The sequence below is a fragment of the Sphaeramia orbicularis genome, chromosome 5, assembly GCF_902148855.1.
Source record: "Sphaeramia orbicularis chromosome 5, fSphaOr1.1, whole genome shotgun sequence".
Taxonomy (NCBI): Eukaryota; Metazoa; Chordata; class Actinopteri; order Kurtiformes; family Apogonidae; genus Sphaeramia; species Sphaeramia orbicularis.
In genome coordinates this window covers 57,862,204-57,887,924 of record NC_043961.1, presented here as the reverse complement: position 1 = coordinate 57,887,924, position 25,721 = coordinate 57,862,204, and the positions used below count along the sequence as shown (strand labels likewise).

The 25,721-nt window shown below is 36.4% G+C and overlaps 1 protein-coding gene across 3 annotated transcripts in view; it reads left to right on the top strand.

Annotated features, from left to right (window-relative positions):
* arhgef10la (Rho guanine nucleotide exchange factor (GEF) 10-like a) overlaps positions 1-25,721 on the top strand; it is a 253,242-nt gene that overhangs the window by 16,445 nt on the left and 211,076 nt on the right. For all 3 annotated transcript variants that reach the window (XM_030134274.1, XM_030134275.1, XM_030134273.1), the window contains exons 2-3: positions 4,967-5,272; positions 16,302-16,329. In XM_030134274.1, the coding sequence (XP_029990134.1) occupies positions 4,972-5,272; positions 16,302-16,329 (329 nt within the window). In that variant the 5' untranslated portion in view covers positions 4,967-4,971. The remainder of the gene's footprint in view (positions 1-4,966; positions 5,273-16,301; positions 16,330-25,721) is intronic.

Genomic DNA, 25,721 nt, shown 5'->3' with positions numbered 1-25,721 from the left:
TGTAGTCCACCACTCAGCCTTCTCCAGCACATAGCTCCGCCCCTTAAAGTTCTGGTAATCTGGAAAGTACTACCTCCCTACCAGGAACTTCTTCGGGGTAAATTCGGGGCCGGGGGAGGGTCAGTTACCAGGGTAATTTTCGGTGGAAACGCACCAGGAACTTTGAAAGTTCAGGGTAATACAGAAAGTTCCTGCGGTGGGAAAGGGCCTATAGACAATAATGGGTTCCAGGTATCATGTACCTGTACCACTGTCTGCATGCAGGATAAATAGCCAATAAATTGGCAGCAGCAGCAGAAGAAGACACAAATAAAAGGAAAAAAAAAAAAGCCACAGTACACATGCAGAGCCGTGAACTGCCTAATTTGAAGTATAATATTGCTGTGTTTAAGTCAGAACTGCATGTTGTGGTGTCCTTATAAAAGTGTACACACACCTCACTTTTCCCCCGAACACAAACACACAACATCCCACCACTCATTACCACATTTGGTACACAGCAGGAGAGTTTTCAGAGCTCTATGTAGGTCAGGGACAGGGTGTGTAGGAGTTGGATTCATCTCTATTCTGTGATGTATCTTATTTTCCCCTCAAGAATAGCTTTCACACAGCTCCACTCTTGGGGCTCTTTATTTTTCTAAGCTGGAGTCTGTTTGATGGCTTGTCCAAATGCCTTCCCTCAAAGAAAGTTGTTCAAAAATACCTGTCATTTTGATTCAGAAGAGGGTATTTTAACAGAAGAACTTTTCATTTCCAGTATTGTTTGCACCAAGGTGAGCTATCACTTAAAGCACCACCTGGCTTTCAGTTACGTAACGTCTACTTTTGGTTTTTTAACTTAATAATAGGCGCAATGTAGAAATATCGATCACAAGATTCTGGTCCCTCTTGTGCTCGCTCAGTGTAATTCGTTGTAGTGAAAAAACCGAACAAGATCACTCCCTCAGCAGGGACTTTTTTTCCTTTCTGTCAAAGCGTAGCAGCGATAATTTTGAAATAAACCCCACTCTGTAGTTTTCTATAACATTCATTCAAAGAAACAGCTGCTTTCTTCAGGAAATAATCCCCCATTCTCCAGTTTGTACCATAAACTACACAGCCGCAGACCAAATGACCTGTGAGCTAATCAGTACTGCAGTGACGAATGCAGAAACAATGCTTTCTGAGGCTGAACTCAGAACTTATTCCATCCACAAAAGATTCATTGTTGCTTTGACCAACAGTCGTGGGCAGTGGAGAAAGTGTGTATGTGGTACAGAGGAGGCAGCAGGGCCCGAAGGCTGAAAATGTACTGATATTTATTTCAAAAGACAGTAGAACTCTTGACTTTACGTATTTATTAGTTTTATTTATTTATTTTTTATCCAATCCAACTTTATTTGTAAAGTACTTTAAAACAAACGCAGTGGACCAAAGTTCTGTACAGAAGAATGAATAAAACCAAAATAAAATACAAAAATGGATTAAAAGACATAGATCTGTACAAAAAAAAAGAAAACAGCGCTGTGCAGAAGAATAGATAAAAGAATAAAATATCAAAATAGATTAAAAGACATAGAATTGTACAACAAAAGAAGACAGTGCTGTACAGAAGAATAAATAAAACCAAAATAAAAGAACAGAATAAAAAAGTTGATTAAAAAAACATAGAACTGTTAAAAAAAACTAACAAACAGAAAACAGTGCTGTACAGAAGAATAAATAAAACCTAAATCAAATTTAAAAAAAAATATAAAAATAGATTAAAAAACATAGAACTATACAACAAAAGAAAACAGTGCTGTACAGAAGAATGAATAAAACCTAAATAAAAGGAAAAAAAATACAAAAATAGATTAAAAGACATAGAACTGTACAAAAAAGAAAACAGTCCTGTACAGACGAATAAATAAAACCAAAATAAAATACAAAAACAGATTAAAAAACATAGAACTGTACCAAAAAAAGGAAACAGTCCTGTACAGAAGAATAAATAAAACCTAAATATGTTTTTTTTTTTTTTTTTTAAAATACAAAAATAGATTAAAAACATAAAAAGCTGTCCAATTTAAAAATAAGAACAATAAACCAGAACAAATGTATGACTATTGCTGGTTCTAAGTGTATTTTTTCCTGATCTGGACTCACAACACTAATAAACACTGTGTTCACTGTGGGCTGTCACGCACGAGTTAAATCTAATTGGAACTGTAACTGACATCACGACAATCCCTCGTATCCAGGTTAAACAATAAGCGCTGGCAGTAAATATTGCGGTCCCCACGCAGCGTATATCGGTGTTGTTTTCCCGCCAGCCCGCGCTCAGCCGCCTCTGCTCCATGCTGTCATTTCCCACCGGAGTCCAACAAACTGCCCCATCAAGCCCAGGACTGTTTCAACGTTGGAAGCGTTTCACTGCTAATCAAAATGCAAAGCATATGCTGGGTTCAGCCGTGGTACACTAACATGAGCAGAAACAGGGCCTGGATGTCATTGAAAATCCCCCTACTTTGTGCAATAATAACTGTGTGCCGACAAATAATAGCTTGAGGGAATAAGTGTCATGTAAAAGTTTAATTTTATTTGAAAATATGCAAATACACAGCGCATTGATTACAGTTGGTGTTCCCAGTTGTTTGCTAAGAACCTCTGAGTTCAGTATCACTGTATAACGTAAATGCCTTTGCAAGGACATGTTGATAAGACGCGATTGAATTAACCGCTTAGATAATTAAGGTTTGCACTGTTTGAGCACATGTTTCCTTCAGTGGGTGTGTGGAGATCTTAATTAATATGCCACTAAGCCTACTCAGACTCTTTGATTTAGCTAACATTATCTGTTGCAGCCATATGTCATCTTTTATAATGCTAATGATTATCTGGTGTATCTGAAAAAAAAAAACAGTTATGTTGCATCTACTTTCTTCTTATAAAAGCTAAGGGTTAATTTCAGTTCATTCTGGTGTGATTTGGTTCAACGCTGACTTTTATCCTAATAATAATCACACCTGCTGCATTTATAACGAGGTTGTGTTTTCATCAGGGGTTGTTTGTCTGTCTGTTAGCAAGATAACTCAAAAAGTTATGGATGGATTTTCATGAAACTTTCAGGAAATGTTGATACTGGCACAAGGAACAAATGACTAAATTTTGGTGGTGAAATTTTTCTTTTTTTGCTTGAAATTTTGAGACAAATTAACAAATAAATAACTAGAAAAGCACTCACAGAGTGCAAATAAGATATAAACAATAAAGAAAACCAAAAACAAACCTCCACCATATCTGGATCGATACAGTACTTTTTAATATCAGTTAGGGATATAACGATTACCGGTATATGATAAACCGTGGTAAAATTTCTGACGGTTAGTACTAGCATTTAAATTCTAATTATTATGATAACCGTGTTTGATTACCGCACTTTGAAAATTACGGTGATGCCGCTCATTTCCTGGACAAGCAGCGGCGCTCCAGGCGTGCATGTGCAGTTTGCAATGTTTGGCCTCTGAAACCATGGTGGAAGGCACCTGCATGGACAGAGCTCCAGAGTTTGGGGATAAAGGGCCCCCGCACGGACCCGGTCCATCCGAGCGAGCGAGCGCACAGACCGGGTCCGTGCTACTGTTAACCCCTCTCCAGCCCCCGCTGCCTCAAATCCTCACCCAGCAGACAAACCGTCTCAATATAGATACTCAGGACAAACTCTAGTCAGTTCAAGTGGATCCCAAACCAGTGAACTTGAACTGTACAAGGACACATGATGTGTGTAAGAACCAAAGGAGAAGAGGCTTTATGAACTGAGGACATTCAACAGGAAATCCAGTGACTGACCTCCAGAGGAACTGGACCAGAGGACACTGTTGGGATTGGTCTGTCACTGACCAGGACTGAACCACTGACCAGTCTGGATCAGACCACCACTGACCAGTCTGGATCAGATCAACCTAACATGTTTTAAAATCCTTATTCTTTCAGAATATTTACATTTGTTTATTAAACAGTTTAGGAAAATATGATTGTGTTTCACTTTCTGTTTGTGTGTGTACAATAGTGTATATGTGTGACATTGTGAAGGATTTGATCTGGAAAATGTTCAAACAGCTCCACTATGACCTGTCCAACTACTTTTTTTCCCATTCAAAAACCACTCAGGAATCGATAGGAGACTTGATAAGAAATTGGACTGGTAAACAGAATCCATAATAGCATTGATATTAATAAAATCCTATTAACTTCCACCCCTGGTGCAGATATCTCTTATGGCCATAAGGTGCTACCTTTAATGCACAACTGTATGTTTGATGTTTACATGTTAATATTTTAATGTTTCTGCCACAGAAAGTACATTGTGTGTATTTGTTTTTTGTCAAAATACAACTTGGTTACATTATTTCAGTGTGTGTTTAAGTAGTTTTTGAACATTCTGAACACATTACAACAATACTGCAATAATAATGATAACTGTGATAATTTTGGTCCCAGTACCCGTGATATGAAATTTTCATATTGTTACATCCCTAATATCGATACAGTATTGTAAAATGAAATATTGCGATATATTGCAGAACCAATATTTTCTAACGCCTCTATTTATAACCAGCTTTTGTTGTGTTTATACACACCAGAAGACGCCTTTACGTGTCCTCCTCTGTCATTAGGAACGGAAATTACAACAACAGATTCAGAGTAAAAAAAGAACTGAAGAGCAACTTATTATAACATTCAACACAAAACTTAGTTTTTCTGTATCAGTATGATATTTAAAATGCAGGAAGTTCACTGAAGGAAGAATAAACTTAATTCTAACTTTGGGATGCACTATCTCTCTCTAATATGACATGAGATCTCAAACCTGAACTCTCTTTATCTGAACTGAAATCTGTTTTGCTTAGACAGTGTCAATCATTTTCTCATCACAGCTGACATGCTTGGCATTTCATTTTGGACAGATACATCTATTTACACTTTGATTTTGTCTCTGTTTCAGTGATCATGTCTACTGTGATGTCTCAGCAACCCCCGAAGGAAGACGAAGAAGAGGAGGATGAGGAGCAAGGGGAAGAATTTGTTTTTGAGGACAGCACAGATGAGGAAAAACCTCAGGAGGAGAGTAAAGGAAGTATCTCGGAATCTGTTGGATCTGTACAGTCGCCCAAAACTCAAACTAATGACACTTCAGACATTTTACAAACTCCGACAGAGCGCCCACAAGAACAGCAACTCTCGAATACTTCACCTCCTGCTGGGCAGGAGGGAACTCTGACTACAGAGAAAGCATCTATTTCCACTGCAGGTAATACACTTCTTAAAGGATCACTTGTTTGGATATTATGTTTTTTCTTGGGTAAGGAGAACTGAGCTGTACAGATGCCCAAAAAAACAATCCTAAAGTATAGATGTAACGATAAACAAGATTTAATAGTTTTGGGTGAGTTAAACACAATTTATAACTAAATGAAACCAAAAGAATGTAGCCTCATTTAGTGCCCTATTGTAATCAATCATACATCTATACTTATCTGACATCTGTTTAGAATTACTTTATGGCCAGAAAATGTCCTCAAAATATGAGTGACAAACATGAAATATGACATATTTGCATGAAAGTAGCCCACTGGTGTATTATATATGGTTCTAACCAAGGCTATTATCGTTAACAAAAACTAACGAAATGACGAAAACTAGAATTATAAAAACATTTTCATTAACTGAAATAAATAAAAAGTATAATTAAAAGAAAAAAATTATAACTAACTGAAACCGTATTGTGTGCTTATAAAACTAACTAAAACGTATAAAAATTATGGATAAAATTCCCTTAGTTTTCGTCTTTGTCAATGCTGGATTGATATGAAATCAATTTATTTCCCTCAAGCAGTTTTAGCTGCTGGCACCATAAGATATTTAACGGTCCGTCACTTCTAGTCACCTGTCGTTGAGAGTCGTCTTCTGGTCCCCACTCTACCTTGAAACATGGAGACGAAAGTTGGGAGAAAACAGCAGAGTCCTGTCTGAGATTTATTTGAATTTGACAGTGAAGAAGAGAAAAGATATAAAAAAACTAAAGTAAAACTAAGCATTTAGAAAATAACAAAAACTAATAAAAACTAGCAAACCTGCTCTAAAAACTAATAATAAAAAAAAAAAAAACTAACTGAATTAGAGAAAAAAAAAAATCCAAACTAAATAAAACTAAATTATAATGAAAAATCCAAAACTATTTTAACCTTGGTTCTAACCCGTATTTTTCAACTGTGGGGTCACCTGGAATTCAAATGGGGTCGCCTGAAATTTCTAATAATTGATAAAAAAAAATTACTAATAATTTTTTTAAATCATTCAATATATTTTTCATTATAATTAAAACATCACACACTTTTCCTAATAAAAATGAAGTTCAAACAAAATGCAGGATATAATATCTGAGAGGGCATATCTTGATTGACCTGATCATGTGACCGTGTGCGTTACTACGCTTCAACCCAACCAGACACAGTCACAGTCAGAAAACCAGACCGAACAGAGTAGGGCTGCATGGTATTGGAAAAAACTGACATTGCAAATTTTTTTTTTTCTAACCCTGCAATATATATTGCGATATGAAAAAAATACTCAGGAGGGTGTAATAGCTGTGTGGTGCCGACGTAAATAGTCAGACAAATTAGTTGTGTTTCCTCTCGTTGTGGCAACACAGAACACGTGTTTCAGTATCATCCTTCTTGTAGCCAAAATAATTCTAGATTTTGGCACAAAGTCTTCGTTTTCAGTGATTTTCTCTTGTTCGTTGCTCATTTTTCAACATTGTTACCAGCAACTCACTGCTTCGGCAAACTGATTAAGAGTGAATGTGATTGGTGGATTGCTGCGCGTAATGTGTCAGGTATCCAGGTGGAAATTAGATGAGCACACATCAAGTTCATTTGCGTCCTACATTGCAGGACCTGCGATGTGACTATTGCGCACATGTACATTGCGATGACGATGTTCAAACGATATACTGTGCAGCTCTAGAACAGAGTATATGTATGTATATTATACATTATATAGCCTAAATGTCATCTAAAATCAACCTTTATTTTCAACATAGTATAGCAAACTATTACGTGATCAAATTAATTTTCGGGGAAAAAAAAAGTCTCTGTGTTGAATGTCTGGGGTGGCCAGAAATTTGTGATGTTAAAATGGGGTCACGAGCCAAAAAAGGTTGGGAACCACTGTTCTATCCACTACACTGAAATATTTCTGACAAATTAATTCATAAATAATGTATTGTACAGGGTCCAAACAAAAAAGAAAAAAAAAAGTCACACACAAAATATTTTGCCAGACTGCCTATCGCTTTGATTTTATGCCACGCTGTATTTTTTTCATGTCAGATTAAAGTACTCTCTTTTTCCCCCCCATCACTTTTCATTAAAGAAAGTACTTTATTTGAATGTAACAGGAAAGAGAGGAACTTGTGAAGTAGGCAGTACTTTTTTGGAGCAAACCCTGCAAACTAATGCCAGCTTCTCACTATCAAAAGGCAGGATAAGAAACCCATCGGATTCCTAAACACATGCTCATAAACTTTTTAGACTATATTCAATGAAAATATACTATAGATGACCACATTCTGGTAAGACACCAACAGGAAAATATGCATAAATATCCGAAGGAGAAAACTGTAATTCCGATGCAATTAATGAGTTTCACTGTACTCTTCAGTTTTCACAGACCTTTATGTGTTATAATAGATATAAGTCTGTCAGTGTTATTATACACTGTTGCCCATTAAGTTCGAACAAAATATTTTTTACCTCCTCTCATGAAATCATCTTGGCAATATGTTTTATTGTTGATACTGTAAATAAAGTGTAACTGGGATTCAGCATGTCATCATTGTACTTGGTCAAAGGTGATTACTGATGTGTATACATAGGAATAAAAATTTTCATGACTTAAGACTGGTTCTAAATGCAGATAAAACAAAAGTCATGCTGTTTTCAAACTCAAGGTCCAAACTGTCAAACCTGCCTTCACTGATCACTACCCAGGGAACACAGATAGAACTCGTCCCGACCTATAAATATTTAGGCATTTTAATTGACAGCTCCCTTTCTTTCTCTGCGCACATTCAGCAGCTTGTTAGAAAACTAAAACTAAAACTTGGCTTCTTCTTTCGCATTAAATCATGTCTGTCTTTCGAATCAAGAAGGAGACTGGTTTCCGCTACATTTTTGTCTGTGTTGGACTATGCTGATGTCTTGTACATGCATGCCTCCACCCATAGTTTACGGTCACTGGACAGTGTGTATCATGGAGCTCTGAGGTTCATCAGCAATTCTAAATCTCTCACCCATCATTGTCTGCTTTATGATCGTGTAGGATGGTCTTCTTTGTCGGCTCGCAGACTGAGTCACTGGCGTATTTTAATTTACAAGACTATTTTAGGTCTGCTCCCATCCTACCTTCAGACCTACATCAGTCGGAGAACCACAGACTCTTATAATCTGCATTCTCAGGATCTTTTCTTGTTGTCTGTTCCCAAAGTTAGAACTGAACAGGGGAAAAAGGCCTTCAGGTTTGCGGCCCCATTCACCTGGAATGAACTACAAAAAGACCTGAAACTGAAGGATCTGGTTTCGTTGGACACTTTTAAGAGGATGCTGTGTGATTTAGAGAGGGAGACATCTGGTTGCAGATGTTTTACCTGACGCACTTTTGTTTACATTTCATGAGCGCTTTTTGAGTTTGCTTTGGAAGGTTTGACTTGTCTGTGTGCTTTTTATGTATTTGTTTTATGTATGGAAGTCTGTCTGTAACTATTTAATGTACTGCTGCCCGTCTTGGCCAGGACACTCTTGAAAAAGAGATTCTTAATCTCAATGAGGTTTCCCTGGTTAAATGAAGGTAAAATAAAAAAATAAAATAAAAAAGAGGAATATGTCTGAAAACAAAATGATTCCAACGTAATGGGCAACAGTGCACATTAATGTGAAAATGATATGTTATTTAAAAGTGAACAAAAATCTGCTTTTAGATGACAAACAGGAAGAGAACTCCAAGGCACCCTCTTTAAAGGAGTGACATTTTGCTTTTTTAAATGAAATTCTGCATTTTCCAGCATTTCCCTGTGGTCTCCATAAACTGTAAACGCTCTTCTTGGGTCTGAATTCTTCATTGATTCAACTCCACAGGTCCATTTTCAACCCTATTTCTGAGTAATGACACCAGAAAGGTGGTTTGGAGCGCTGGCCCTTTAAATGCAAATGAGCCACTTCAAGCCCCGCCCCCTCCAGGTTGTTCTGTCCTGTTCAGCCCCTTGCATTCGTTAATACAACCAACAAATGAACATTTTAGGTAATCAGCTCAAAGTTCGGACATACTTTCAGTTTTTACTACAACTGCTGCTGACAAACAATTATGTCGTACTCGGAGAAATGTTCATAAGAAGTCTTATCCTTATATGTTCAAAAAAGTAACAAATTAAGAAGGAATTAAAACTGGTTGTAGAAATCCACTCGATTTTTGCCCGAATGAATATAAAGATAGCTTTGCAGCACCTGGAGGGTTCAAATTCAAACTGTATGAACTATTAGGGTCCAAATACAGAAATAGATGAACCACAGACTAATAAAAGTGGGTTTAGACAAATATGACCCCTTTAATAAAGTGGCATATGTGATATATATTTAAAAAGAAAATTAACCATATTAATTAAAACCAATGCTTATTCAGCACAGGTGTCAAACATGCGGCTCGTGGGCCAAAACCGGCCCGCCAAAAAGGGTCCAATCTGGCCCCTGGGATGAATTTGTGAAATGCAAAAATTGAACTGGTAGGGTCCTCAAATACACAAATAAAGGTACCAAAGACTAATAAAAGTGGGTTTAGCTAAATATGACCCCTTTAAGTATTAATATGTCTTTTGGCTAAAATTTACTTAGGGGGTCAAATGAGTGGCCATTTTTGTCAAAAAAAAAAGTGGTAAGAAATGCATAGAACTGTGTTGAAATAATGCTAATCCATTTGTGCACAGACTACTGATATTATTTGACAGTGGAAGCTATATTTTCAGAAATATTGGATTTGGAATAGCACGTGTATGTGAAAACTTTTGCTGGTGGACGGACGTGACATTACCCATGATGCTCTGGTCAGTACCAGTACTTTATTAGTAATAAACTTATATACTTACTATTGCTAATTCTCCTCTTATTCATAAATGTTAGTGTTGTGGATCTAAAACAATAACAGCTGACACAAAAACACTAAATGTGTCAGTGGATGGATGTGACATGGTTGTTGTGGATCCCATCATACTGATGCTCTGCAGCCATGTCAGCGTTTACACTAATGATCCCTGTGCAAAAACTAGGATCAGAATTATTTATTGTATAGTTTATCATCAGACTAAAGAGTAAATAACAATATAGAATTGTTATTTCTTTATAAAAATGCTTATTATTCGAAAACTGTTGATTTAAAAAGTGATGTGTGACATTCTTAATGTATGTATTGGCGTAACATAAGCAGGATGGATCAGCACCATACTCCAGATTGAACCTGTAAAAATAAAACGTGATATGTAGGATAGAATCTGGTAAGAAAAATTGGGGAATCTAAAAGAACAGAATATTTGTTTTTCAGGTAAATTCAGTTCAAATATAACTTGGCCATTTGTGACATGAAAATATAGCATTAATTGTGATGAAATTAGACATTTTTGAGCTGAAAACATAGTTCTTATGAGCATCAACATGTTGAACAGAACTGAAATCCTGTAAATTTGCATAACTTGCATTTACCAACACAAAGTTTCTTTGGGGATTCACTTAGATTGATTTCTTATGAACAAAGACAGAAATAAGACCTCTAAGCAAATTTTAGCCACTTTATTCTTATGGCATTGTCATGTACAGACCTTTAAAAAAAAACACTTAAATGTGTTTCGGCTTCAAACTTTCATCAGGAAGTCGAACAAAAGCCTAAAAATCTGCTTTTGTTTTTGCTGAATTGACCTAAATAGCATTAAGATAGCATGTACAAGGGCAAGGGAAAATAGCCTGCTTGTTTGCCTTTTATCGCTTTTGATGGGTCCTGACTTGACAGGTAATTATTAATATGCTGTTTCAAATTAAAGCAGACTGCTTTATTATTTGGAGGGAAAATTCATCTTGAGTTACGTGTCATCCACTGAGTCCATCGTCTTAACATCAGGCTTCTGCAGATTACCAGCTCACCACTGCCATTAAGCTGTTACTACCAGGCTCAGATATGAAGATGATATTTCTCCTCTCGTTAATGTAATCTGATCATCTTTCCGCAGCGACGCGCAGAGTTCCTTCAGTCTGTTTGTATGGTTTTAATCTGTACTTAACAGGATTAAATTATGGCCTTAAGGCAGACAGGCGCAGAGAATGCAGTGTCCTCGGTGCGTGAAGGTGTAGACGTACAGTAGATGTTAGCGTGATATATTTAGTACCCAGCTAACGTTGGCAGACGGGCTCTAGCAACTACATGCTGAGATGAAGAGGGAGGTTTAGGCCTTAGTCAAGTTCTGTCGGACAAAGTGAAGTGATTAATGCTTAATTAAAAAAGCTTTTTTACCAAGTCTGTGTGGGGTAATCCGTTAAGTGGGCTGTGGAGATGCGTAAGGGAATTCTGGGCGTTGATAATAGTATGTAGTGGAGGTCTGTTATGTAACTGAGGACTGAGAGCAGCTGAGAAACAGAGCGGGGAATTCAGACGGCCTCCTTTACCAGATGACATGGGGGGCCGGGGTGGGGGGTTTCAAAGAAAATCGATCATGGCATTTGTTTAACAGCTCTTTCCTTGTACGTACATTGTGTTGTGAAATCCAGAACTATCGTGCTTTTTAGTAAAATCTGCCCCACGCCATCTGCCTAATTACCTCAGACACAGTTACAGGTAGTATTTTTATGCTCTTCTGTGCTGTCTGAACACACAGGTGTACTCTGTTTAACCCTTTCATGCATAAGTCACTCCAGTGGACAGTTCTTCTCCAGCTGTTCTCTTGTTACCTCCGCCAAGGAGGTTATGTTTTTGCCAGGGTTTGTTTGTTTGTCTGTTTGTTTGTTTGTTTGTCTGTCCGTTAGTGTGCAACATAACTCAAAAAGTTATGGACAGATTTGGATGAAATTTTCTGGGTTTGTTGGAAATGGGATAAGGAAGAAATGATTAAATTTTGGTGGTGATCAAGGGTGGGGGGGCCCACGGAGGGGGCCACTGATCAGCCTTGGTGGAGGTCTGCGCTCTCCGAGTGCTTCTAGTATATTAATGGGTTTTGTTGTTTTAGTTCCATATCGGACAACACAGTGGACACTTATGCATCATCTCATATCCTGACATTCATACCATTACTGTAACTTTGCTGTTCTTGATAAACCTGATCTGCACTAACATGTTTGAGTGTAAATCAATTGTTATTTGTTAGACAAGAAGGTTTTTTTTGCACATTATCTCGATGAAGTGAGGAATTAATCGCATTAGAATATGTTAAAATGTGAGAAGACATCAGATTAGCAGCATTAAACATGTTTTTATTTCATTGTTTTCATATCCCTCTCTGATATTAGGTTTTAAACACGTTTCTTGACTTCAAAAATTAAATGCATAGATATTTTTGTAAGTCCACAGAAAAAAAACTAGAAGCACTCGGAGAGCGCAGACCTCCACCAAGGCTGATCAGTGCCCCCCCCCCCCCCCGTGGGCCCCCCCACCCCTGATCACCACCAAAATTTAATCATTTCTTCCTTATCCCATTTCCAACAAACCCTGAAAATTTCATCCAAATCTGTCCATAACTTTTTGAGTTATGTTGCACAGTAACGGACAGACAAACAAACAAACAAACAAACAGACAAACAAACAAACAAACCCTGGCAAAAACATAACCTCCTTGGCGGAGGTAAAAAACCTTGATCGCATTGTTTTTTTCATGCCTAAGGAGGAATAAAAACACTGAAGAAAAAAATCTTGACTAAGGTTCTCACAATAAATGCATGAAAGGGTTAAACAGGAGTATCAAACTAGTTATAGATCAGGGGCCACATACAGATAGGGGTGTTAGAAAATATCGGTTCTGCAATATATCGCAATATTTCATTTTATAATACTGTATCGATATGAAAAACTACTGTATCGATATTTTTAGGTGTTTATTCAAATGCATATATGGAGGAGGTTCATTTTTGTTTTTTGTTTTTCTTTATTGTTTATATTTTATTGATTATTATTTAACACCGTTTTATTAAATAATGGTAATTTGAAGCATCCTGAAAGCACTTTTTACTGTCTGAGAGGCAGATGGTAGTTCCTTTGGAAACTCGCAGAATTAAAAAAAATTTTGTGACATAGCATTAAATCCTGTTGTGATCAAATAAAAATGTGTTTAGTATTTGTACATATTTCTGGTGTAATTCAATTCTTCCAGGAAATAATCTTTAAAAAAAAAAAAAGAAAGAATAAAAAAAATTGTCTTTTTTAACAGTATCATGATATTTCGTGATATATCCTATCGTGATCCTAGTATTGTGATTTGTATCGTATCGCCAGATTCTTGCCAATACACAGTCCTACATACAGACCAATATGATGCAAAGTGGAATGAAGTGAAGTAGTAGGGTGAAGACAAGGGAAGGTTAACATCTGGTCAAAAAAATTAAATGACAATAATCGACACCAAACTTAGATTTTTGGGTAGGTCAATCCTTATATTTTCAGGAAAATTAATTTTTAAATGAGAAAAAATTTGAGTTTTATGAGTGTGAATGTTTGGAAAGTCACACAGTTTTGTGCCGTCATTCTGGGTTCATTTTATAAAGTCACATAAATAAACAAAATTTATTCCAAATACACTGATATTTGACTATTATATTATTTATGTCATATTCTAGACACAGTGTTTAAAATTAATAAATGCATATATCTATGCAAAATACATGTGAATATAATATTAATACATTTCTATGTTGTAAATTTTGTAAAAAAAAAAAAAAAAAAGTATATGATATTGATAATTGAAATAAACAATGTTTAATTTGATATTTACTTTTGTTGTCCATCTGTGACGCTGCCATTTTTCAAAACTCTTGCTATTTAGGTATGATCAAATATTCTTTTCCTCTAACCAATTATTAAGTTGTAAAATAGAGGGTTTAAGGTATACACTGAATACATTTAGGATGGAAAATGTCGTAGGAACTTCACTTTTGAGAACTTTGTAATTCTTGCAAAAAATACACATTGATAATACACATCCATCCATAACGCAGTAGTTTTTGATATTTTTCATTTATAATTATTTGAAACTAAATGTTGGCCTTAGAGTATGTTTAAGATGGCATTTACCTTTACAATTATGTGTAATATTTGTTTTAAACTTGTCTGGTTCAAAAGTTATGAATCAAAAAGTAGTGGGCGGTCCATCTGTGACGCCCTTGGCCTCGCCCGATAATCGTTAAAATGGTAAAATTGCATTTTGAAAATGTTTACATGTACAATGTTTCGTTAAAAATGTGAATAATATAGAAGAAACGTAAGTGCAATTTTAATAATATTATGCCTCATCATTCATATCATTTACACATGTGAATCACAACTTCCATTACAGTTACAAATACACAAAACATTTAGTAAATGGTAGAATATTATTAAAATTACACCTACTTCTCGTAGGACATTTCATGTTCATATTTGTTCAGATTATTCACATTTTTTTGTGAAAGGATAGTTTATAAATGTAAACATGTTTATGTAATTTTACATTAAAACAAAGAACATTTTCATTATTTATAGGTTTTTATGATAGTAATTTATTGGTCTGACCCACTTGAGATCATATTGGTCTGTATATGGAACCTGAACATCCTTTTTGACATCCTTGATTATTCATATTTTCAGTGTAATTTTTGCATTTCACAAATTCATCCCAAGGACTGGATTGGACCCTTTGGCGGGCCGGTTTTGGCCCATGGGCCGCATGTTTGACACCTGTACTGTATAAGCATGCTTGAATAGGTTTTGATTCATACGGTTAATTTTCTTAAAGTTTAACCCTTTCATGCATAGTGGTCACTCCAGTGGACAGTTATTCTCCAGCTGTTCTCTTATATATTCATGGGTTTTGTTGTTTTAGTTCCATATCAACCAACACAGTGAACGCTCATGCATCATTCCATACACTGCAGTTTATAACATGCTTGAGTGCAAATCAGTTGCTTGTTATTGTTATTAGACTATAATTAACAGTTGGTTGTTTTTGTTTTTCTTAACAAAAAGTTGTGTTTTTTGCATGTTATCTCCGTGAAGTGAGTAATAACTAGTATTAGAGTATGTTACAATTAGGGATGTCCGATAATATCGGCCCACCAATATTATCGGCCCGATATTGGCATAAAAATGTAATATTGGTGAATATCGTTATCATTTTTTTTGCCTATCGTTAAAACCGATAAAATAATACCTTGATTTCACTGGCATTTACCAACGCATAAATGAAGCATTGTTTGTAGCTAAAAGAAATGTGCAGTTTTCAAAATTGTACAGTAGAGTTGCCACACTGTAACAGACTCATGGAGGGAGGGAGAGAAAATAAATAAATATGGCGTTTTTTCCACAACTTAAGTTGAAGTATGTATTCTTTGCACAGACGGTGTTTACATTTTGAAAGCCTTGTTGCATTTGAGAATGCATCCGATGGGGCATCACAATAAAATTAGGCATGATGTGTTAATTCCATGACAGGAGATATGTGACGTTACCTAAAATTAGTTTAATATCCCACATATAGCAGCAGCGGTATCGGTAGATATCGGAATCGGAAATTAAACGTTGGACAATATTAGCATATCGGTTTTTGGCAAAAAAGCCAATATCGGACATCCCTAGTTACAATGTAAGAAAACATAAGATTAGCTGCATTTTTATTTCATAGTTTTCGCACCGTATATCAGTAAATAAGTTTCTTTGCTTCAAAAATTAAACGCATGGTGTCCAGCGGTGTGGACAATTTTGCAACTCCATGAAAAATAGATTTGTAAAAATATTTTCAGTTGCATTGTTTATTTAATGCCTAGAGGAATAAAAACACTCAGGAAAAGAAAAAAAAAATCTTGATTAAGGCTCTCATAATTTATGCATGAAAAGGTTAACAGAGGTTTGACTGTGTATGCGAGTAAGAGAACAATTAATTGCATGAGTTAAATTGCTGCAAAACTTTTTTGACAGTGCTGCAAGTACATGTCTTGTTCAAATTAGCGTTTTGGTTCCTGTGGAAATGTTTGTCTCATGGTTGCTGTTTTGTCTCATTTTGACAGATGTTCCAGTTAGTGAGTCATCCAGCTGGTAAGTCGCCTCTGTTCCTATCACAGTGTTTCTAAATGGTGATGTCGAAAGTAAACCCAACACCACATCACATCACTGTTATGTCATTATGTCTTAGATAATGTCATGCTCACACCCCGTCAAGACATTCTGAAGTAGAAGATACTGTGATGTTATGTCACTTCTTTGTGTGGAATATTTCGATACCAGATGGCATGTCACATATGGTGTGATAAGTGGAAACGGAAAGGGAAAGTGATGTTTCTGACATAATTCAACTGGAAAATCAAAGGATTACATAATTTATGATGCACATGTGATGATTTTACACTCTATCGACAAGCTCCTCTCTGTTGGAATTCAGCTTCAGTGGAGTTTTTCATCCACTTTTTGTCAGTGCTGTATATTTACTTGAACTGCCCCAAAATATGCAGTACTGAGTAAACCTATTCTATTCTATTCTATTCTATTCTATTCTATTCTATTCTATTCTATTCTATTCTATTTTGTTCTATTCTGTTCTATTCTATTCTATTTTGTTCTATTCTATTCGGTTCTGTTCTGTTCTATTTTGTTCTATTCTGTTCTGTTTTGTTTTGTTTTCTTTTGTTTTCTTTTGTTCTATTCTATTCTATTCATTCTATTCTGTTCTGTTTTTTTGTATTCTATTCTGTTTTGTTCTGTTCAAAGTCAAAAGTCTCGCCCTCTCCAAAAATTTTATCTTAAAAAAAATTCCATTGTGCCGGCTGGGAAGTTTCTTTGCAAACTTTCACAGATCAGCTGATGTAGCTTAGCAACCAGGACCATAAGTAACCGGACCACGTGCAGAGTGATATGAAAGACGCGACTCAGGAGTAAAAGAACCCATTTTCCTTGACAGCAGTACAATAAACATTTTGTGAAAAAAATTGTGCCACAGAATCGTGATCGCAATTCTAAGCAAAAAAAAAAAATTGTGATTCACATTTTTGCGAGATTTACGCAGCCCTAATATACACCATACTTGACAATAGGGATGTAACGATTACTGGTATAACGATTAACCGCGGTAAAATTGCCAATGGTTAGTATTACCGTTTAATTTCTAATTATCATGGTAACTGTGTTTGATTACCGCACTTTTCCGGAGAAAACGCCTATGTAAAGATATGCTTTTACGTCAAATATTTGAGTATAGTTTTAATTTATTACAATTTTAATTGTACAAACCTAATATTTGGAACCAATATTCACTTCTTTGAAAGGGTTCATTAAGCATCTTTGTGTTATTTATGCAATAAATTCTATACATTTTTCAAATCGGATTTTATATATTTTTTTGTGTTTTCTGGCCTTTTATGTTGATATAGTAGGTTAAAGTGAAAAAAATAATAGGCAGTTGATATAAATGAAGTTGTGCTGAAAAAAAAAGATACCAAACTTGGGTATAGAAAACATTTCTGTATATAGTATATAAAGCCAAAATCAAAAGTACTGAAAAACAGACAAAATAGGCTCAGACCACTAAGGGTTAATACTTGAATGTCTCTGCCAAAAGGAAGTGCATTGTGCCAGTTTTTTTTTTTTTCTTTTTTTTAAATACAACTTGGTTAAATTATTTCAGTGTGTATATTAGTACTTTTTGAACATTTTGAGCACAGTTTCAACAATACCGCGATAATAATGATAACCATGATCATTTTGGTCATAATAACTGTGATATGAAATTTTCATATCGTTACATCCCTACATGACAACCATTCACTGTAACCACAGCACCACTTCAGTGTATAGTATCTGTATGAAGAAATAATTATTAGATGTACTGCTCTAATAGTAGTATAATGAGCAGAAAAAGACCAATCATTAATCAGACCGTTTTGTGCAGCAATTAATCATCAGCTAATATTTCCTTGCCCTGGAACAGTCAGACAGTATTCTAGACACAGTTCAGAAGACCGTTCCCTTCAAGGCCTCAGTGAAGTAAGCGATAAAGTGATAGCTTATTGATTCCTCCAGGGCAGCTGACTTTTTTTTTCTGGCCCCTCCTCCACGGGGAGGTCACCAGTCAAAGTCAGCAAACAGCCTCGGAGCTGACAGGCAGTCAGTCAGTGCCTTTCTCAACGATACTTCAGCTGGCAGTAACTGCACAATTGAACCTTGCCCTCCGTTTGATCCCATTTAATAGATCGAGTGATCAAAATGTCATCAATCAATGTAAAACCAAATTATTTAAAGATTGTATCCAAATATAGCTCATTTCTGTCCATAGACCACCCAGTTAAAATGACATATACAGCCTTAGTTCATGTAGCTTAGCCTATATGGTTATTTTATGTTCACTGTAAGGGTGTAATAAAACCTATTTCGGCTAAAATTTACTTAGGGGGTCAAATGAGTGGCCATTTTTGTCAAAAAAAAAAAAAGTTGTAAGAAATACATAGAACTGTGTTGAAATAATGCTAATCCATTTGTGCACAGACTACTGATATTATTTGACAGTGGAAGCTCTATTTTCAGAAATATTGGATTTGGAATAGCACGTGTATGTGAAAACTTTTGCTGGTGGACGGACGTGACATTACCCATGATGCTCTGGTCAGTACCAGTACTTTATTAGGAATAAACTTATAGACTTACTATTGCCAATTCTCCTCTTATTCATAAATGTTAGTATTGTGGATCTAAAACAATAACAGCTGACACAAAACACTAAATGTGTCAGTGGACGGATGTGACATGGTTGTTGTGGATCCCATCATACTGATGCTCTGCAGCCATGTCACCGTTTACACTAATGATCCCTGTGCAAAAACTAGGATCAGAATTATTTATTGTATAGTTTATCATCAGACTAAAGAGTAAATAACAATATAGAATTGTTATTTCTTTATAAAAATGCTTATTATTCAAAAACTGTTGATTTAAAAAGTGACGTGTGACATTCTTCATGTATGTATTGGCGTAACATAAGCAGGATGGATCAGCACCATACTCCAGATTGAACCTGTAAAAATAAAACATGTGATATGTAGGAGAGAATCTGGTAAGAAAAATTGGGGAATCTGAAAGAATAGAATATTTGTTTTTCAGGTAAATTCAGTTCAAATATAACTTGGCCCATTTGTGACATGAAAATACAGCATGAATTGTGATGAAATTGGACATTTTTGAGCTGAAAACATAGTTCATATGAGCATCAACATGTTGCAACAGAACTGAAATCCTGTAAATTTGCAGAACTTGCATTTACCAACACAAAGTTTCTTTGGGGATTCACTTAGATTGATTTCTTATGAACAAAGACAGAAATAAGACCTCTAAGCAAATTTTAGCTGATTTGTGAAATTTTTTTGGTTTAGCTGTAGTTTGTGTCACAACTTCTCAGACTTGCATCGTCATTCCACACAGGGCCCCTGATTTTGGTGGCTCCCCACACCTGGTTTTAAGGAAGTGTGCTCAGAAAACTGATACTGGACTTTCGGGTTTGGATTCCTGTGGGCTTTCCTGTGCTGAAGGGCGGCCTAGATTTGTGCACAGGTGTGTGCGTGTGTGTGTGTACATACTTCTGTCTTCATACAGCGCATGTGTAGATTTGTGTATGAATGGTAGTGTATGTGTGTGTGTGTGTGTGTGTGTGTGTGTGTGATAGAGTCACAGCGAGGTCTTGGCAATTTCTCATGCAGGGAGATTTCTGCTGAGTGCACATTTCCACTTGGGTTTAGTCAATAGTCTGCCTTTTAAAGAAGAGCTATCAATAGCACTTTTGCACCATCAAGGTGTTAAGACTGTCAGCACATCCACCTGATCTGTCAGCAGTTTTAGGATAATATTGCCAAAATTACTTTGTGATTGTTATTGCAGAAATATCTTTTTTTTTTTTTCTTAACACTGCTATGACAGCACATCAGCTGGTTATAGCTATTAGGCTCAAGGCAGCATTTCTTCCTATCCAGTTTTATGTGTCCTCCACTGTTTGATGCCAGCATTTACTTTTGACTCCACATTTTACCCATGACAGTTTTCATTAAATGCTTGCACAGAGGCTCAGCAATGAAAAGATAAACACAAAAGATACCATGACAGCGAGGCATGTATGCGCCGGCGCTGTGTACACAGAGCCCTAACCTTAGAGAATATAACTTTTTTATTGGAGTTATTTATTTTGTTTACTTTCACCTTTTCACCTTTTTTTGCTGTCTACTGAACTTTACACTCTTGCCCTTCCAAAGAAACTAATCTAATGTAGCTAAGAGAACACATTTATTTTTTTACTCTCCTTTTTTGACGACCCCTTCACCTCGTTGCACTCGACCCAGTTGGATGTGCTGTGAAAGCACAAGGACGAGGTGGTACTGTAAAAGTATCTAAAAGAAACGTGTGCGCACACATTTCACGAGTAGTAACGAACAAAAATGATCTGATCGGTACCTAATCGGAGCCTGTCACACGCAGACAAATTTGGGCTTTGCCGTGCATCATGGGATTGGTTCATTTTGAGGAGTGGGCAGCTGTTTATGAATGAGATTTATGACCTAAGGACAAACACAGCTCCATCAGTATGGTCAGCACAATGCCGGTGCAGTTATAAAGAACAGCTATGCTCAGGAGAGACCAGGGGGCATAACAGGTAAAGCTATGGCATGCAGTACTGCCCTGGCACAGTAGCTGAAGGGAATAGAAACAGATGGAAGTGGGAGATTTGCATTCAGGCAGCTTCTACTTTTGGCTGTGCTCTGCCCCAGGCTATGTCATTTGCATTGAAAAATGTTTCCTTCTTCTCTCCTTGAGCTATATGACTCACTAGGGCTTATAGGCACAGATAAGTTGTGAAGGGCTGTGCAACGATATGCCGGGATCGATAGCTACACTGCTCAAATCACTCACACCTGACGTGAATGCATACAGTCAGGCAGACAGACTCTATATTGCTATTCTTGTGGCTCCGCTCTTTTTTCATCCAAACAGTTTTAATGACAAGAGATCAGTTTATCATTACAAAATGTGTTGACAAATGCCTCTTTATTTTGCTTTCATGTGGGCTGAGATCATTTTTGTTCTTCAGATTGAGATGAATGCCTTTACATCACAGAGGTTGCAGCAGACTAATACTTTGTAGGCTTTTGCAGTCGACACCGCTGCAAATGACTGTGAGCCGAGTAGCTCTGATACGACATGTTTAAATCTGCCTTTGGAAATGCAATGGTCATAAATATGCACCAAAAAGACATTTAACTGAAGGTTTAATTATAAAGTTATATTTTGCACACATAATTGCATTTCATTTTACTTTTTATGACCTCTTGGTTTTGACCAGCATGGAGTATTAAATTGTGTAGATTTCCTTTAATAGCTGTAATATCACCAAATGATTTTTTTTCCTTAATACAATCTAATACAGTCATTTAGTAAATCTTCTGAATCTGCATGCCACATGGTGTAATACAGATACTATAAGGCACGCATGAGTACACTACCAGTCCAAAGTTTAGACTCACCTGGTTTTTCTTTATTTTCATGACTATTTACATTGTAGATTCTCACCGAAGGCGTCAAAACTATGAATGAACACATATGGAATTATGGAGTTTTAAAAAAGTGTGACATAACTCAAAGCATGTTTTCATTTTAGCTTCTTCAAAATAGCCACATTTTGCTTTTATTACTGCTTTGCACATTCTTGGCGTCACCTGAAATGTTTTCCAAAAGTCTTGAAGGAGTTCGCAATGATGCTGAGCACTTATTGGCCATCTGTGGTCCATCTCATGCCATTTAAATGAGAAGGTGAGTCCACACTTTTGACTGGTAGTGTATTTGGGCACAGTCAGGTCAGAGGACGATGGACATGTTGAGTGAAAAAAAAACCCAAACTCTAAGATTGACTTATTTTGTCATTTGTAGCTGATACCTAACTGTTTGGGAGTCCTAAAACCAACTTTACTGTTTCTAAATGATGCCTACAAAAAATGAAAGCCAGTTTGATTTTCATTATTTTAACCCTTTCATGCATGACGTCCATATTTCTGGACACATAGTTGAGCTCACTTTCTAAAAGTAACATTGTCCAAAGCACATGGGTTCAGTCTGTATAGACCCTCAGACATACAATGAACTGAACGATCATCTGAGTTGTAGAATGTGGACTGATCTGTGATCTCATAAAGTTAACCACCTCAGACCCAGACATGGGTTTACTGTACATATTTATCGGCAGGAGTGTCACAGCTTTATAAAAAACAAAAACAAGAACTGTCCACCGCAAAAGGACATTCCATAAAAATTTTAAAAACCGCATCTGAAACTGTTGCATCACAATGTTTCCAATATCGGCAATTATTTACTTAAAAAAAAGCCCAGACTTGTACTTTCCTGGGTCTGAGAAGGTTAAATATCTTCTTAATAAAACCATATTTTTAAAAACATTCAAAATGCATTTCAACTGCATCCTAATTTTGCAAAATAAAGTCAATCTAAAAAAAAATCTAGATACTTTTTTCATAATTCCATAATGAAAGGGTTAAAGACTATATTTAAGATCCACATTTACATCTTTGTCTCCTACTTTACTTGCCCAAGAGAGTACTGACTTATATCTCACCCTTAATGATTATAGATTTTTAACATTATTTATACTTATAATTATTCACTCCAAGCATTGGGATATTATTAAACCATTTGTGCTTGATGGATAATTTTGATTACCAGCCTTGAGGACTTGAGAATTTACCCGACGTAACCAAAATCACATTACCCTATGTAAGCAGACTTCCCTTCATACTGATATACCCCAATCCCAGACCGATTAATTATTTTTTAACCAAAATTGCAGAAGTTGCAGTCAGCAATATACTTGACACTTTGGTAATGTTAATTTTGGTAACTTCAAGTGAAAACGGCAACTTTTGATATGCTGAAAAAATGGCCAGATTTTGATGTAGTTTTTTTAACCCTACATAACCGAGATTTTTTCAGAAAGATTTGGGTGAAAATGGCTGAAATTTACAAATATCTTTGCATTGCTTCAAAGTACTACAAATACCCATCCATCCATGTTTTACACTTATATGCCAGGTAAATGTAGACCGACTCATTATAATCTGAACAATTTTTTTACCCTACGTAACCAGGATGTTTTTCAGAGAGATTTCGGTGAAAATGGCTGAAATTTACAAATGTCTTCGCGTGGCCTCAAAGTACTAGAAATACCCATTCCATCCATGTATTACACCAGGGGTCTCAAATTCATTTTCTTTCAGGGGCCACATTCAGCCCAATTTGATCACCAGTGGGCCGGACCAGTGAAATAATCGCATCATAACCTATAAATGATGACAACTCAAAATTTTTGTCTTTGTTTTAGTGCAAAAAACCCCAATTAAATTATGAAAATACTGAGTTTTATAAACTATCCGAACAAATAAGATGTGAATAACTTAAAGAAACCTGACATTTCTTAAGAAAAATAAGTGTAATTTTAACAATATTGTGCCTCAACTTATCATTTCTACATGTGCATTATGGACAAAGACACTGTGCATTATGGACAAAGACACTAAACACTGAGTAACAGGCAGAAAATTGTTAAAATTGTGCTTAATTTTCTTTAGACATTTCAGGTTCATATTTGTTCAGGTTATTCTCGATTTATTGTCACAGGATAGTTTGTAAATGTAAATATTTTCATAATTTAATGTTATTTTTTGCACTAAAACAAAGACAGAAATTTAAAGTTGTCATTATTTTGTGTAATATGAAGTCATTATTTATTTGTTGGTTATTATGCTTTTATTATTTTACTGTAGATCATATTGGTCTGTATGTGGAGCCTGAACTAAAATGGGTTCCACAGCCTTGACTGTGGAATTTTTGCACTTTACAAATTCATCCCATGGGCCGGATTGGAACCTTTGGTGTGCCGCATTTGGCCCCCGGGCTGCATGTTTGAGACCCCTGTATTACACTTGCATGACAGGTAAACGTAGGCTGACTCATTATCATCTGAACAATTTTTTCTACCCTACATTAGCGCTTGACCATGCCCATTTGCATTGTTTATTCTGTGATGTTTTCTGTCTCTATCTTTGAGGAAACATCAATGATACATCAATGATTGATGGTTGAATCCAGATAGTCTGCTAGACTCTGCAGGGCTTCCTTCCCAGTAGTTCTGAACCACAGCATTTTGTGCATATTATTCTGCTGGCATGTCTTGTTTGTCTGCGAGATGCCCATCATCTGAGTAGCTATTGCCGCTGCCGCTGGCATTGCAAGCCTTACTGGGTTTTTAGCAGGGGGACAGATTTAATTAGTGTAGATGGGACTCTCCTACACGCTGGATTCTGTCATATTATCACTCATGTGGGGGAGCACAATCCTTCACTGGCAGCATCAACACATGCCGTGTGATAGCTGTGTCAACAAGATTTTCCCCTGTGATGTCAGAGAGTGTTTTTAATAGCTGGTTTAGGGCATGTTTTTATTTAAAAAGCCAGGGGTGATTATAGTAAGCCGCAGGCATGACAGATAATAATTTGACAGTGCTCAGGGGCATGTTAAGTAAGTTTCAAGTAACAAGCCTGTAGGTGTGTATTTTTTGTGTTTTTTTTTTTTTTTTTTTTTCTGTGGCCTTGCAAAAGTTCGTCTGAATAAGTATATCAGCACATATCCTACATAAAGTTAGCAACTATTAACACAACTTAGCATAGCTGTCAAAAGTTTTCATGACCCAAGGACTCGTGAAGCCTTTTTGAAAGAACTGCAAAAAAAGAAAAAGGATATATTTAGAGAATGCGTACATCTGTTTTGGCTAAAAATAATGAGCATTTGCTATTTAGTGCTTCTGAAGTACAGCAAAAAAACTCCTGTAGTGCGATAGATGTGTCATTTGGTAGTTGTACCTTTTTTTTTTTTTTTTTGCTCAAAGTCTTTTTATTGGTATTTATGTAGAGACTGTACAGACGATGTTACAGACATGTTGAGCTGCAACCGATTAATCGACTCAAAGCAGAGGTGATTTCTCATAGACTGCAAGGGAAGCTCGGCTTCCCCTAAAATTCCGAAAATTTAAAGGTCAAATATGTATGTTTGTGTTGGCAATTCTTTGACTCCAAATGTGTTAGAACACGTTCATCTCACAGACGAGTTTGTTCAGAATCAGCTTTATCACAAATCAGCGGACTTGATGTTGTTCATTTCTCCTCCATTCCCGTTGCGGTGTTTTCTCATTCGATCTCTGCTCAGTGCATTTGTCCGTAGACGCTCAGCGTCCATGCACTTCAATGGGACTGAGTGGAACAGTTTTTTTCATTGCCTCAAAACTGGACGGTAATTGGATAAATGCCATGATGTTGTCCCGCCCCTGGACACTCGGCGTCTCTGGGGGTGAATGGAGCTGTGGGCGGAGCTCGGCCGGGCTGGACGCTGAGCTTCCATGT